This window comes from Mirounga angustirostris, unplaced genomic scaffold (genome assembly GCF_029215605.1).
Source record: "Mirounga angustirostris isolate CCGP_5_RB_7025 unplaced genomic scaffold, mMirAng1.0.hap1 SCAF_12, whole genome shotgun sequence".
NCBI classification, from domain to species: Eukaryota; Metazoa; Chordata; class Mammalia; order Carnivora; family Phocidae; genus Mirounga; species Mirounga angustirostris.
Window position 1 is genome coordinate 14673915 of NW_026991720.1, and position 16375 is coordinate 14690289.

Genomic DNA, 16375 nt, shown 5'->3' on the forward strand with positions numbered 1-16375 from the left:
CTCTTTCCTGCTTCTTCCTGACTCTGCTCAGGACATTCCCTGTTCCTTCTTCCTAGCCAAATCCCACTATCCTGAGACCTGGCTCAAGTGCCATCCAATTGAAAGTCTTCCCAGATCTCTCCAGTCCAATTTCTTCCCTGCTCTGAACTCGTATGTCAGGCAGCAATGGACCACACCTTTGTGATAAATTTTGAACTGTTATCTTTTAACATGTCATGAGATTGCAGAGTGTTTGTTAATACACTGAAGGTGGGGACCCTGCCCTTTCCTTCTGTTTCTGATAGCGCTCAGCACAGTACAACACAGACAACAGACACTCAACCACTACTGAAAGAATGAGGTACTAAAACCCAAGTTAGCCAAATAATACAACAGACACGAGAATAATATGTACATTCCTCTTTATTTAATACAACACATAACACATACAAAAAGAAAAAAACACTCATGTAAAAGGTCCTGTCACAGAAGGATAGACAGGAAACATCTACACTGAATCAAATAAGGCTCCTGCTTTAAAACAGGGGTTTGCTAGCTATACCTGGAATATGAGCAAGGCTGTTGCAAAGAAAAAAAAAGAAAAGAAAAGAAAAAAGAAAAAAAATTCCCTGCACTGAAGGAGTATATCCACGGGGGCTAATTTACTAACTTCACAGACCCATATTTAGGAATGTTTAAGCCCTCTCACATATCCAAAATTCATCAGGGTTTTATGAAATGTGTGATTATTTTTTGGTTAAAAAAATTTACCTGTCCTTCTTTCTTCTTAGAAAATAGTGACAAGAGCTCTCTAAAAACTAGAGACCAGCAAACCACCCAGAGTTTGGAAAGCGTTACCATTAAAGTTCACAGGGTGTGCAGAACAGAGAATGCAAAGGCAAGATGGCAGTGGGAAGAAGAATTTCCTGGCAGCCCATATTCAATCAACCACGGGGAAAGACAAAATGGAAATACCTAGGCTCAGTGCAGGGTTCAGTAGCAGCAGTTTGTCCATATTCCTGCTCTAAGTAGAGCCGGAAATTAAACAAGCACCAGTTCGTCTCAAAAGAGCCTTATACAAACACACACACATACATACCCACACCCATCCACATGTCATCACCAACCCCTTTTATTTAAATTTATTATTATTTTTTTTTTTTACTAAAATAATACAAAAAAGGGAGACAGGTATATTTACAAAAATCCATGGCTGGTACAGTACATAATTTTTAAGACACACTAAATGCTACAATCTTTCAGGTCCTGAGATTATTACAAATATCAACTCAAAGCTGTGTTCAGGTCCAGTTTTAAAGGAGGAAAAAAAAAATCCCAAAATATTAAGTCACACCCTTATTTAAAATACAGCATATCCCTTCAAGTTAGCACAAACGCACCTCCCTATAAACAAATGCAAGAGAGTAATCAGTGCCCTTCACCCAGAGGAGCTGCGCTTCTGTAGGCCCCTTTCTTCAAGGTCGGCTGTGGAACATGTTGGCCGCTCTGTCAAGTGTGGAGGCGGCTGAAGTAAGAGGAGGATGTGTACCTGGAGGGAAGTTCCTCTAGAGAGGGAACGTTCACTGTATCAGTAAGTCCTGTTTTTCCTTCTGTTACCAAACAAAAGTCTCTCCCTTATCAGAATTCATACCACAAGTGTTGGAAATATGTGCTTACCCAGACTAAAAATCAAAATCCTTATTCCCAGTTATAGCAAATAATTGGTCTGCAGTCCCACAATAATTTTACAACTGCAAATAAACTTTCTTGCTTGTAATAAAAGAGAGAAAACACCTATCACTTAGTTACCTTGGTAGACTTTGATTAACATAGTATTTGGGGCACAAAATTCTCACCAGCCAGAGATTTCTTTTCCTTTTCTTTTAAGCTTGACAATCATGTTTAGGCAAAACACAAGGGCAAGCCCCAGATTACATACTCTTCTTAAGGACAATTTGGTATTTTTGATACTTTCTATAATTTTTCAATGACAGCCAACAAAAGGACAATACAAAGCTTGAATCTTTTCTGTGGCCGGCCATAGATCAGAGGAAATTATGTGTAGGTTGGAAACCTACCTCTACTGGTGGAAAGGCCCCTTGATTATCGGAAAGTCTCAGATGGTATATGTAATTAATTATGTAGGCATAGCCAGGATTTAAAAAGTCAGCTAAAGACGGCCAACTTTCTAACTAACTATATAAAACAGCAATACTTTTATCAGCTGAGAATAATTTGTCTTTTAGTGTCCCTAGCCAAAATCAGGGTAATCCTTGGTAGTTTTGCAGGCATGGGAAAGAAAAACTCTTATGTGCTGGTCCAGGGCACACTAACCTTGCAAACAGCACAAAATAGCAAACAAATGAGGAAAGGTTATGGCCGCAAGGACAGAAAATACAAGATAGGTAAGGTCTGACAAATTAAAGGCAGGCTGTCACACAGAAAAACATGCTGACTGGCTGGTCTCAGTTACTGCTGACTCTTAAATGTGCTTAGAGGGTAGATGGAGTTGTTACCTTCAAAAACAGAAGTATTTTCCAAGTTATCTTGAGTAATAGTTATCTTTTTTGTATTTCATTTAGGTTTCCATTAGCGCTCTATTATAAAATATTTTAAAACTAGATTTAAGATAAAATAGAATTATATTATCATTAGCAAAATGGGAGCAAATAATGTACAGAGTTTTCTGAGGAACATAAAACTGGTTCTAAGAATTTATATGGCCTGTGTGACACAGACCTTTGCAAAGCAGGTTTATTCCAGGGGAAGTGTATGAAAATAAGCAAGGCAGAGTATTATGAGAAATAAGAACCCTTAACAAAGGTCTGCATCTCTTTTGAATAACCTTGAAAAGTATTAAGAGGAAGCCATGAATTGTAGCAACCACACTGAACAGTAGTAGAGAAATCTAGTTTTTAATAAAAGGTAGAAGAGAAAAAACAATTCCAGTCACCAGTGAACTTGATTCCAAATCCTGGACACACAGACCCCTTTAATTATACTACTGAGATTTCTGAAAGTATCCTTGACCTGTTTGGGAAACAGTTTGGAAAACTGCTAACCCACTATAAATGGCAATATGTAAGAAAGATTGAGAAGTTAAAGAATTATAGTATGAAGAAATTAAATAAAGATCACAAATAGCTACTTTCAAGCAAATGATACTTCGGGAGAATCTGAGAAAAATGTAATTTTTCATTTCAAAGTTGTTCAAAGGCAGTCTGATGATAATCCTCCGAGTCCCTGTCTGAGTCTATGCTAGGATAGGAACACTGTCCTGGACCATGCCTGCAGTCTTCACTTCTGAATGCAGTGAAGACCCAGGAAAGACAGCCAGAGTGAGTGAGAAAAGGAAGTGAAAGTCTAACCTTTTCTCTCAGGACTCTTAACAATATGCAGTGGATATTCTAGTGTAGCAACTGGCTAATGAAATGGTTAATTTAAGAGCTCAAATTAGAGGTAAGAAGGAAGAAAGAAAGAATTCAGCAATAAATATTCAAAGCTATTTTTAATTAAGAGTCTGACCAACTGTTCAGCTCTACATACCTGAACACTGTGCCACAGAATCTAGAATTTGTGATTTGTTCCTCACTCTCTACATTCCAGAACTTTCTCAGAATTAAACACTGGGATGATTTCATCTTAACAACCCAAAGACATTCCATGATTCTCACTACAGTTTTGCACCAGTAAAATTAAGTTTTTTTGAATATAAAGTTCACATTTTAGGATAGATGAACACACAAAATATCTCTATTTTATGTTCCCTAGAGGAACAAACACACATTCAACAAAACCCTTATGCCTTATTTCTTTGGGTAGAAGTCATTTAACAGCTGTATTTGAAGAATGGAAAAAGAGGGAAAGTATGGAAAATAAAGAGTATGTTTATCTGCATAGTTGATATTTAGAGGTTACTAACTAAGGCTTTATCTTGAAAAAAGCAATAAAAAACCAAAAAGGGATTTTTAAGACAAAAACATCCTATCGCTAGAGATTAAACGGGCCTTGGCCGATTGTGGGAATTAACCCGGATGCTTTGTCTGCTTGGGCCTGGTGCTTACTCTTGACTCACTTGAGCTGGGTAATTTGTTCTTCACTCTCTACATTCTCTTTCCTGACCCTGAATATGTGCTATAATTTAAATCTACACACACTCTCTAACAATTGTTGCTTAGCATTTAGCCCTAACTACAAACGCAGCATCCATTTTTTTCCTGTTGCTGTTGTTGTTTGAAACGATAAAGGAAAATTCTAAGTCTTGCTACTTAACATGCCAGGATGAGAGGTGGGATAAAACGATCTTCATTCCTTCCTCAGAGATGGGCAAAACATGTTTCCTTCTATCCCTCCCCTTCCTATCCCACGTCCCAGCTAAGAAGTGAATCCTGCCTCCCCTCTCCCATTGTCCTACAACCTGAGCAGTGGACGGCTCCGACTCTTTCACGGGTGGAAGAAGCCTAAGTTACACACAGGTAGACTGGCTAACGTCTACCCCGCTGACTGTAGTGCTTGCCCCATAGGCACGAAGCCGGACAGACCTGTAGTGACAGGATTAGGACACAATCTCTGATGCACAAGAATGAGGAGACGCCCATTCACTCCTGAAAGGTTAAAAGCTTAGCTATCCATCACCAGACAAGTGGTATAAGGAAATTAGATTGAGAAGATGGGAAAGTGAGGCAGATAAAACTTGCAGGGTCATTTATCAACTCCAATAACCAATCACCCAAACTCTACCTAGCTGTAGCCCCACAACCTTGGCAGAAAGCACAGATGTATTAACATCCTAAAAGGCTAAAAAACCAACTACTTATAATTAAGAAACTTAGTGTTACTCCCCCCCAACCCTTGTTAACCTGAAACTAACCATTTTAATCCCACCACAAATATGTTTAAATAATCTGCATCTAAAGTAGAATTCCAGTGATTATTCTTTAAACTTAAAAATCATATGGTACTTTTTATACCCATCATAGGGAAACATTTTTTAGCCTCTGTGGAAAGATGGTAATACTTTTTTAATTATATAGGATATTTTAGAAAAACTCAAAGTATTTTTGAAATAGTAAAGTCTCTGATATCCCTGGGAGGTAGGTGAATATTATTATACCCAATTTTCTAATGGGTAATCTGAGGCACGAAGGTTAAATGATATTCCCCCTGTTAAATATAGCAATTCAAGAGTAAGACGTCTGAGCTGAGGCAGCCTGATAAGCGCTTCGGTAACACTACCAGGAGCTGCCGCTTTCTGTTAGCCACCAGTCTCCTCTTCCCAATTAAAATGTCTTTAAAGGGGGCACTTATTAGATATATTTGTACTGGGCTCTGAGGATTGGTTCAACTTAGTCTCCCTTTATGTGTCATATCTGTTTTCAACAAGAAACAGATGAATCTTAGATACTGAAGATTACGCTATTCTGCTCAAGGGAGAAATCTAAATAGCTATAAAATCAGATTAAGCCAAATGTAATTATCTGGCAAATGAAAAGAAAACTAAAGCTCTCTCAAGAATGCTATAGGTTATATGAGTGTTTACATGAGTATCTGAAGTCTAAGCTTATTAACCTTTTCACAGATATGCAGCTGTATGAATTCTTCGAAAATCATTTTCCAGAAGAAAATATGCATGCTTAATGTGGACAAAGTTGCTAACTTCCTTCAAAACTTATTCAGATACGATACGGAGCTTCTAACTCTAGCTCCCCCACGTCTTTAGTCTTGCCTACCAAGTGCACCTTATCAACTTGACCCTCAAAAGACTCTTGTTATTCCAATGCTTTCTCCAGTGTTACTCATGCCAAGTTGGAAGGGCAGAGAGCAGTGGGTTACATCCAGGAAGAGTCAATGAGTCCACTAAATTTACTTTAATTGAAATAAATGACTTATTATATTTATGTATTTTTGTTAATGTCTACAAACAGATATTCAAAGGGGGAAGATAGCATCTTGTGTAAAGACAATTTCCCAATCTACCCATTTGAATTGACTAAACGCAATGGAATAAACAAGCCAGAAGTTTTGCAAACATCGAAAGGGGTGTGTTTGGAAAGGATGAAATGGTACAGCAGCTACTAGTTATAAATATATATATATGTGTGTGTGTGTATATATACACATATATATATTACATATGTATACATATATACACACATGTATGTATGTATCTTATACATATATCCTTATACATATAAAGAAAAGGAAGAATATTACAGCATGACATGACGTTGGCAAGTTTGAGATTCTTCCTCCTGAATCCCCTGACTTATTAGCCTGTACTTTAGGATATCCGAGAACACTTTCAAGAGGGGGAAAAAGAAAGAAAAAAAAGGCACTTAACAAAGACAAAGGCCTGAATTGAGCATGTTTTAGAGGAGTAATAGAAGCATTTTACCAGAGCTAAGAAATGATTTACAGAGAGTTAAACTTTTCCCCTTCAATTTTATAAAATAAAACTGCATGTTTGTAATCGGTCATTTACCCACTACTGCATTTCTGCTTCATTATTACAAAAGCAAAAAACAAATCATACATGCACAATAGAAAGTGAAAGTGCCCCTTTTGAGAACATATGGTCAGCAGAAACTACAGTGCTGAAGCACAAGGGAAAGTTCTCAAGTTTGGCCTGATTATAGATTTTTCTCACTCTGCTATTTCTAATTTAAAACAAAGAGAAACAAAACATCAACGAACAAAAAGTAAGCCAACACAAATTCAAAACCTACATGATAATAAAAAGAACTCAGGGACCAGTGTGCTTTTACGGTACACTCCTAAAATAAAGTATCCTAACTCTATATATGGGTCAAGTTATATGACAAAACCTCCTAGAGATAAAGAACTGTAAATCAGATTATAATCAACCAATACAGGCAAAGTTCATTGTACAAGTGTAGCAGCAAACATGATAGACAACTGGAGTTCTAGGAGACAGTCCCAAGGGACAGAGAGTTCTCACAATCAATGGCAGTTTGATTAACAGTAGAGTTTCCATCTCAGAAACTGTCGTGAACCAAGTAGAGGCGGGAAGGGGTGTGGTAAGGGCAACCGGAGAAGAAAGACTAGAGGGGCCTGCCCTTTCCAACCCTGGGTAGTAAACAATTTAGATCTGCTTTGGGAAGGAAAAAAAAAAAAAAAAATCCTGGGTTAAAAATCGTTTCCAGTAAGTTGTTTTCAAACAGGTGTCAAACCCACAGTATCCAGACATGTATGTGCCCGGTTCTTCCCCCTTCCTTGGTGATGCAATAAACCCTATTCAACTTCTGTGATATAAAAAAAAAAGTGTAATTTGGGCTAACAACATCCATCAAAGGGGTGGTAGGCATAAAATAATGTACGAACACAATCCTCTGATTTCCTCAGAATATCAGGATTTTGTGACTTCAGATTAACTTCACTTCTTTTTCCGAAACGTTTTTCTTCAGTTTAAAACCATGATTTATTTTACCCTCTGATCTCAGAAGCATATTAGAAAGAATTATAATTGAGTTACAGTGGAATTATTGCTTGCATTGATTTTGGAGGCTCGGAATGAGCTTGACACTTTGCTCCCAAACAGTCTCCAACTGAGGCTCAGCACTGCTATCTCGGAAGACAACTTTGCTGACCATTATTGCTTGTGAATACTGAGGATTAACTTGTATGTACAGTAACAGCTTATACATCAGCGAAGGCAATTTAAAGTACAAGACCGTTGAAAACAAACAGCTTAATTTTCCTGAATCAAGAATCCCGCTGAGTGGGACAGAATTAAGTGTGCTGATTATTTTTGCATTGGGATGTTGCTAATGCTCTTCAGAAATACACATTGCTCTATAACCTTTCCAATTACTCACCATTTTAAAAAATAACATAATTTGACTTTTAAGTGCAAAAATACAGTATGAGTCACAAGTCTCTGTGCTAAAAAATAACCAATTTATATGTTTGTATTTAGTAAGAAAGACTGTAAAGACAGGTGCCCATAAAGTATGGCCACCATTCTCAATGTTATGATCTAGAAAAGAAATAGTTCTGTATTTACATGTAGGAGCTCTCTGATCATACTTATCTATTAAGAAATAGAAGGATGCCTGTTTCATCTGTACAACACAAAAGGGTAGTCTTGACTGAAACGGACGTAAGTTAGTGAAAATGTGGTATGGGGCTGAGGGCAGGATCTGGCTGCAGTCCTCATGGAATCAAGACTGAAGAAAATAGAATATAATCTCCATATATATGACTTCTCAGAGCCAAGGGCCTCCAGATATTTTTACTGGTTAGTTATAAAATAATACTTGGGGGAAGAATTGATAATCCTGTTCTTCTCTAATGGAGACAAAAGAATCATCAGGGATCTTCCCATGGCATGATTCAGAACTGATGGATTTAAGAAACTGAAAGTATTCCCTGACTTAAACTGGTAATGAATTTTTATATAGAAATAAATTTATGTATACACACAGATGAATACATGCACAACTATCAGCAGGAAGAGAGATTAATATGCACTCTGACTCGGTATGGGAAGTGAAAGCAGGGCTAGCTTCCCAAAGGCAAACTCCTATACAGTATTAGCAAAGACTTCTTTTTTTCCAACTTAGATAAAAGCAACAGGTATACTACATTGTATTAACTCAAGAATTGGGTAAGCTTCCCTAAATTAAATAAGCCAAACAACCTTTAATCAAACATATTCAATTCAAGTCAAACTGCTGGGCAACATCCCAATATCCTTTCAAAGTATCTACTGGGGTTGACACAACATTCTTATTTGTTCTACTGGTAAACTAAATTCTTAGAGGCAAGTAATTATATCAATGATTCCTCTGAAACAATCCTTTGCCCTTACTTTAACAAGTTCTTGGAACTAAAGTTTTCAGTTACTTATTAACTTTTTGCTATGAAGCAAGCCAATGTGACTTTGAAGTCAAAATACAGGTAATACAGATCTCAACAGATCTGTGGTAACTCATTCAGTCCTATAGGCTATTTGGGACTTTTGCTTATAAAAGAAAAAAAGGGGCCACATTAATATACTTCTTTGAATAAATTTAAAGGTATAGGGTGACTTGTAATGAAAACATGCAAATATTGCTACTACCAATCTGATGCTGTTTTTTAGGTTAGTCTGTTATAAATGGATCAAGCTTACACCAATCTTGGGCATGGTTTGAAAACATTCGGAAGTCTAAATAGGGAGAAAAAAAGAGAGAGTGAGAGAGATTGATAGAGACAAGACCAATGATGAGGCAAAAAATAAATAAAAAAAATTAAATGTATCCAAAAGGAACCATAAATTTCTCCCTTAACATCCTTTGTTGAATACGTATTTGCATAAGGAAGCTATAATAACTAAGCAGTCTTATTATTATCTGCAGGTTTACTCACATATCAATATTCTCAGTAAATATTAATAAAGCTTTAAGATCCCAAACGCTCCAAATCCATTTCACTACACTGGATACAGGGAGTAAAAATACATTGTGATTGTTATAAAAAATAATCCCTTGTACACATAATGATCCTAATGTAATTCCTCCCTTTAAAATACTATCTTAAAAATTCCAAAAATATAATATATGCCATTTGAATGACCAATGAAGAGGCATGTGCAGTACACACTTCGACCTGTCTATATCAATAATTAAGAATCACCTGAAGTACCACTAGCTAAAAGACCAGGAGAAGCTGTGAACTGAGGGGAAGCTGGGGAAATTTACAGTTCAGAGTGGTAGGCCTGCAAGGGCTCAGAGCACCAAAGTCGCAGCCCTACATCAAAGATCCCCATTTCTGAAGAGAAAAATGTGAACAGAGCCACGTTTTAACATCAAGAATGGAAATAAGAATTAACCAGTCAATACCAGATGCACAAATCACCTGAAGAAGAGTTAAGTACCTGCTTCTGAATGGAAGATGAAATTGACCCTTTTACAAAAAGGGGACATCTAAGTTTCGTCTGTTAAGAGCAACAGGCTCACTTCCTTGACTTTTAAAAATCTCGATGATTTTATATATCACTGTGCTAAAATTTCTTGAAGCATATTTAGGCCCCTGATTTACATGGGGAGTTGCTACACACTGGAGAAGATTCAAGTTTGTTCAGGATTTGTGAGGGTACAATATTTACTCGGCTACTGTCTGTATCAGACACAGGGTCATTAACTGGTGCGGCAAACTTGCTGCATAGTCCGTTCAAATAGACATGATTGTTACTCCTGACAAACTGGCCTAATTCCAGGTATACTGCCTTTTATTATGCAAGTATGTCTACAAGTGTTCAGATCCAACCCCCAGGATGGATGGAGTATACCCAAATCCTCAGATTCCTTCTTCCTCCCCCGGGGAAAAATCAAATTTGTACTTCTGTGGGTTTGACAACTGAGTCTCTTTCAAGTCAGTTAATGTGGTAACTTTATCTTTCTTTAGAGGAGACCAAAGGTCACTAACTTTGCATGAAAGCATTTCTTCCTCCTGCACCTGGCTTTACTCAAGTAACGTTCTCTTTTCTTTTTTTCCTCCTCACCACAGTGCTTGGGACGAGAGAATGTAAACATCGACAGAACGGCAGCCCTAGGACCACATGAGGACTTTCCCATCAGGTAGATTCCATCCGCCGGCTGAGTGTCTCATCTCCACTGCTTGCTGGGAAGTCACTGAGATTTCCGTGGTAATTTAGTGTCCCCTTTACTTTGGCCTCCATCTGAGAAAAGAGGTGTTTAATTGGCATGGGTTGGCATGTTATAAAAAAAATAGATAAAAACAAAACAAAAAAACCCCCAAAGAGAACAATTAACTTTTAATTTCCATGTGAATGACATTGCTAAAAAGATAACCTTTAATATCTTACATGGTATAGCACAGAGGTTCAGAAACATAAAGGAGATAAATTAACGCAACAAAAACAATCCTCTTATCTCAAGTGACTGTGGTTCAACTGGTTTTCAGTCGAAATACTATTTCAGCAAGTATTTATTATCTATCTCAGAGCCAACTGTGTCAGATGCTGTGAGGATTATAAAGGAATATAAAAGACATAATCCCCATATTTAAGGAACCTACCACATCTCTCAATTCTTTAGACAACAAGGTCAATTCCATTTTCTTGCGAGTGAAATTAAATTTCTTGCCATGACATGGCATTTGATAATCAATTCTCAATTATTTATGTAAATGAATGCAACACACTGGTAAGTGAAAAATCCAGCTGATTTTTTGTTTTGATCCTAACCTGGCAAAAGTTGTAAGTGATAAGGAAAGTCTGCTCCTTGGGAACAATGGTTTCTAGGTTTACATATGGCTTTTTAACTTTTGTTGGGAAAATGTTGGTTACTCTATTTACACTGGGCAAGAGTAGGACTCAGTGAGCTTGAGAACTAACAAAATGTAGAGAAAGTTTAACAGGTTACTGCCTTAGCAAGGACAATGAAGCGTCCCTCTCCTAGGCCTGAGAGAAAAAGTCAGGGGAAGGCATGAATGGTAGAAACACACGGGTGAAAAGGAACAAATTACTGTACTATGAGATCAATCCTAAGGCTGGAGGAGACCATGAAAGTCACATTGCTAGGTTCATTAATGTGATAGCTAAATTACTCCTGTATGACATAAAACAAAAAACTGCCTCTGTTGAAGAAATGATAGATCAATGAGACAGGATATTTGTTTCAAAAGCTGTATAAACAGAACACTATTCAACATCTAAGGCACTGGCTTTTCCATTTATAATGTGATATTATGTACTTGTGTTTGTAGAGACAATGATTTGACCTGAGGTATCATTAAACTCATAAAATGGCAAGGTAGGACTGTGCTCAAAGAGGCGCTGGTAAATAAGCAAAATAAAATACTCGTATTAACTGGACTGTGAGATTCTTTAGACCAAGGTTTGGCCCAGGGCCAAATGTGGCCCACCACTGCTTTCTCGTTTTATTGGAACCCAGCCACACTTACGTTAATGTATTTGTCTATGGCTGTTTTCGCACTAGAGGGGCAGAGTCAAGGAGTTGTGGATAGAAATTACATGACCTGCAAAGCTGAAAATATTTACTCTTCAGGCCTTTTTAGAAGTTTATATTATATATAAAATGACTATATAAAAGTTACAGTCATTCTTTCGAGGGCTGAGTCTGAGGCAGCTTAACACTTAGGTCTTTTGCAGGATTAATTATAACCTGCTGCCTTGAGATTGCCATATAGCTCCGATTTCTGCATGTGGTCAACTGTAAACTTGTTCAAAGATCATTTTAAATGCAGTGGCCAAAAAGAATAGTGAGGTCCCAGTCAACTTCCAAAGTTAAGAGGGCAGCTGAACAGTTACTCCTGTTCAAAAGATCCTGAAAATGGTCTTCAAGAATAGTATCAACAGTCCACCGAGACCAACTGCTAGTGAAAGCAAGAACCTGGAGGCCAGTATGTGATGTCCAGTGTCCACTATCTAATTTCAGATTTCAGGGTGATCTAGCTGGCCTGCAAGTATCTAATGCATACAGTTTGGATCGTATAGATTGAATCACTGCTGAAAGGCAGAAAAGTTTAATGGTTAAGAATACAGCCTATTAAGTCAGACTTCCCAGATTTGAGTTTCAGCTCACTTCCTAGGATTATCCATCTTGGGCAAGTTGCTTCCCTTGAATTCAGTTTCCTGGTCTATAAAAATGGGGATCGTCATTAGCTCACTCACAGGCCTGTTACAAGGATTAAATTAGCTAATACATGTAAGTAGTCACAAGACTACCTGGCACTTAGTAAACCTTCAATACATATGAATTATTACAATCACTGGACATGACTTTTGTACATTGTTTTATGAAACCTCTTCTTTGTCCTCATTTCAATATAACAAACACATGTCTTCAAAAAGGTTTTTTTTTCACATGTAACAAAAGGCCTCATACCTAGTTCCTTTTTCTTTTATAAGGAGTTTGTTGCTGGGGCACCTGGGTGGCTCAGTCATTAAGCGTCTTACCTTCTGCACAGGTCATGATCCCAGTGTCCTGGGATCAAGCCCCGCATCAGGCTCCCTGCTCAGTGGGGAGCCTGCTTCTCCCTCTCAAACTCCCCCTGCTTCTCCCTCTCCCACTCCCCCTGCTTGTGTTTCCTCTCTCGCTGTATCTCTCTGTCAAATAAATAAAAATCTTAAAAAAAAAAAAGTTTGTTGCTAATGAGGATTCAGTCATGAAAATCTGTTTTTCTCCAACCTTTGTCATCCCATTCAGTTTTCAGAAAAGGTTTATAATCCAATCTATAAGTCTATATAAATAGTAAAAGAGGAAAAAATAGGTGGCTTTCTTACCATTGAATGTTTGCTGTAAGTGTGTAGGCAGAGGTGAGTGGGAAAGTGTTGCTGCATGCTGAGCTCCTGGCTGTAAACCCTTTAGTAAATCTGAGAGAAAAACAGACTTGTCAGTGATCTTCCTCAACCTAAGATTTGAGCCCTCTTAGATCAAAAATGAAAATAGTTTAATTTATCTAATATAAGTACAGCCCCTAACTTCAGAGTCCTTCTTAAACTAGAGCACATACATCGAAAAATTTATATGTATAAACGTATGTGTATGCAAATAACCCAGCAAATAGGACTTCCTCTTATTATTACTTTCATTAAGATAGAAATGTGGTATAGATGGTTCCTTTAAGGATTGTAAATAAAATCTGATTCCAGTAATTTGACTACATTTAAATGAAATAAACTGCATTTCTTAAAAAAAAAAAAATTCTGTAATCTTCACTAACTCCAAATGGACTACCCTCAATGAGTATAAATTCATGAGGTTTACTGTTCTGTCAAACTAGGTAGCCAAATGACTAAAGGAGCCGCACTTACTCTGAGTTAGGCTGTGGTGGAAAGCGGCTGAGGTAGATCCCGAGGTGGTTGTCACTCCAGCTGTGTCCGTTCCAAAGCCAAGCAGCTCCAAGGGAAACTGGAAGGGCATGGTCACTGGAACAAGGCCACCCAGCATCCCAAAAGGAGTCACATTTTGATTTGTTACAGACAAAGGTGATGTCATGAGAGTCAGAGGTGAGGCATTAGCCAATAATGATGCTCCTGCTGTGGACTGCAGAAACCAGGGGTCAAAATACATAAGAAATCAAATCTTTAACCTGAATTGATTTATTTTATTTAATATCCTTATGGGCGCAAGACTGTGTCCTATATCTACTCTAACAGAAACGTTATGAGACAGAAAATGAAGACTGAGGTGAAAAATATATTTCTGAGACCTACCCATATTGGTTTTGGAATTAATTCTCTACTCAGCTCTTCATTGCCAGTTTAAACTCCTTATTTTAACGCCTGTATTACCACTCATTCATTCATTCCTCACCTCAGACTTCCACTTTTCTACTTTTGCTCCTAGCTCCTCGATCTGAGCTACTGGTCATTAATTCCATACAATTTCAATTTGGTCTTTGAAAATGTTTGGTAATTTCATTGTTTGTTTTACCATCTTTTCTGATACAATCCATGTGGTTACTGTTCCAGACAAGAACTCTCTCAAAGCCCGTAACACAATACCCTCTGCTTTCATCAGAACGCGTTGAAGAAATGAGGCCATCTGGATGTTCTTCCTCTTCCTTTATTAGCTTTACCTGCCTCTTCTCCAAAACTGACCTATGCCATGAATCTCCCTATGCCAAACTTTCTGGTACAAATATCTAGTATTACATCTTTTTCCAAGTTTCCTCTGTCTTGCCATATACAGATAACTCATCTTTTTTTTTTTAAACAACTACAGTTATTCCTGGCTGCTCCTCAAACCCTAGAAAAACCAAACTTACTTGTATTCCTTTTGTTAACCAAATTTGGTAAATGATACCCTCCATTCCCCACATTATCTAGTTTCTCCTTAACCCCTGGAAGCTGGTTTCCATATTCAATACTTTTCAGAACTTAAAGACTCCTTGCAGTAAAAAGGTGTTTTAATACTCCTCTATCTGGGCTTTGATGCCATGTGTATGAAAAGTACATTTAAATCAGAAAGAAATATGATAACATTAACTTTCCCTAAGAAATTAGTTAAATACACTTCATTAAGCTAATTTAATTCTTTGAACAATTTTCTATTCAGCAATCTTTTCCCATTTTGACTTTCTTTTCTACATGTACTTATCAACAAACATTATAATAAAATTGTCTCAGTATCAGATATTATCTATGATAGTTTGTACAACTATGAATTTTCTTTTGTAGTCTTATCTTACCAATTCTAAGTTTCCCTGGCCAAAAATTTTACAGTTCTAAATTTAGTCAAGAAAACTGAATTCTTCGAATATTTTTAAGTCAATAATCAATGTTAACTATTATCAGGTTTATTTTGTGTGCTCACTCCTTTTCCAGTAAACATTATTAATAAAGGGCTGATCATTTTATTTCTTAGTTAATATATGAGAAAAATTTTAGTGATCTTCCCATACATACACGTCACAGTGGATACATTTCTTACACCTAACAGTCCATGCCACTGCTAAACAAAAAATGAAGAATACTCTCCAGAAGGCTTTGAATCTGGTTTTTCCACTCTTTCTCCAATAGCCTTCCCTTCCCTTATCTCCTTTGTTAGCTCTCAATTTTATATCCTATCTCAGTTTCAATCCTGTAAATCTAAAAGCTCAGGGAGGAATAGCACTTGGATATGGAACACTCATCAACAAATGAACTCATCAATTCCTACACTTGATCTTAGCCAAAAGGCCGAGAAGCGATGAACTCATCAGTTCCTATAATCATGTGACCCCATCCTATATCTCAAATGCTATCATTAGTAGTCTCATTCTTTCCCGACACCAGGGCTTGAAACCTTAGTTTTTAGGCATCATAAAAAAATGGACAAGGTGAACTCACTGTCAACATACCCATTTTTTTTTTTTTTTAAACCACTACTTCCTCCAACACTTAAGTACAAATCTTCATTACTTTATGCTTGGACTTGGCTACTTTTCTTATTTTCTAGTCTTTCCCTTACTGGCCAATCATGATATACAAAATGGATACACTGGAAAGAATTACTAAGCTAGAAATAAGGACACTTTGAAGCAGTTTGGATAGAAGGTATCCTGCATCAATTTAAGAATTAAAAAGAGTTTTTTTAAAATCATAGTTCTCTTGTAATCTCAGGATAATATGAGGCACACACTCCAAGACCAAGTGCCCCAAGTGGAACCCCCTAGAGAGGAACATTAGATACTGCTAATAAGGAGAACTCAAGCTTTTCTGGAGAAGGCTAACTGAAGTATTAAAATAGCTGGAAAACATAAATTAGGGCAACTTCCCAAATTAACTGAGCGATAAAAAATGATACCATGCCATAACTGTGTAATATTTTGTACTTTCAAAAAACTTCCATATCCACTTTTGTCTATAAAACTAAAATGAAACATCAGACTACCTAAATATTACATGGCATTTATAAATTTTTCT

The 16375-nt window shown here is 37.1% G+C and overlaps 1 protein-coding gene across 1 annotated transcript in view; it reads right to left on the reverse strand.

Moving 5' to 3' along the window:
• Window positions 1-384: 384 nt before the first annotated feature.
• UBN2 (ubinuclein 2) overlaps window positions 385-16375 on the reverse strand; it is a 75287-nt gene continuing 59296 nt past the window's right edge. Inside the window, exons 15-17 of the mRNA XM_045864202.3 lie at window positions 13781-14012; window positions 13250-13339; window positions 385-10660 (exon numbers count right to left, since the gene is read on the reverse strand). Of these exons, the coding sequence (XP_045720158.1) occupies window positions 10611-10660; window positions 13250-13339; window positions 13781-14012 (372 nt within the window). The 3' untranslated portion in view covers window positions 385-10610. The remainder of the gene's footprint in view (window positions 10661-13249; window positions 13340-13780; window positions 14013-16375) is intronic.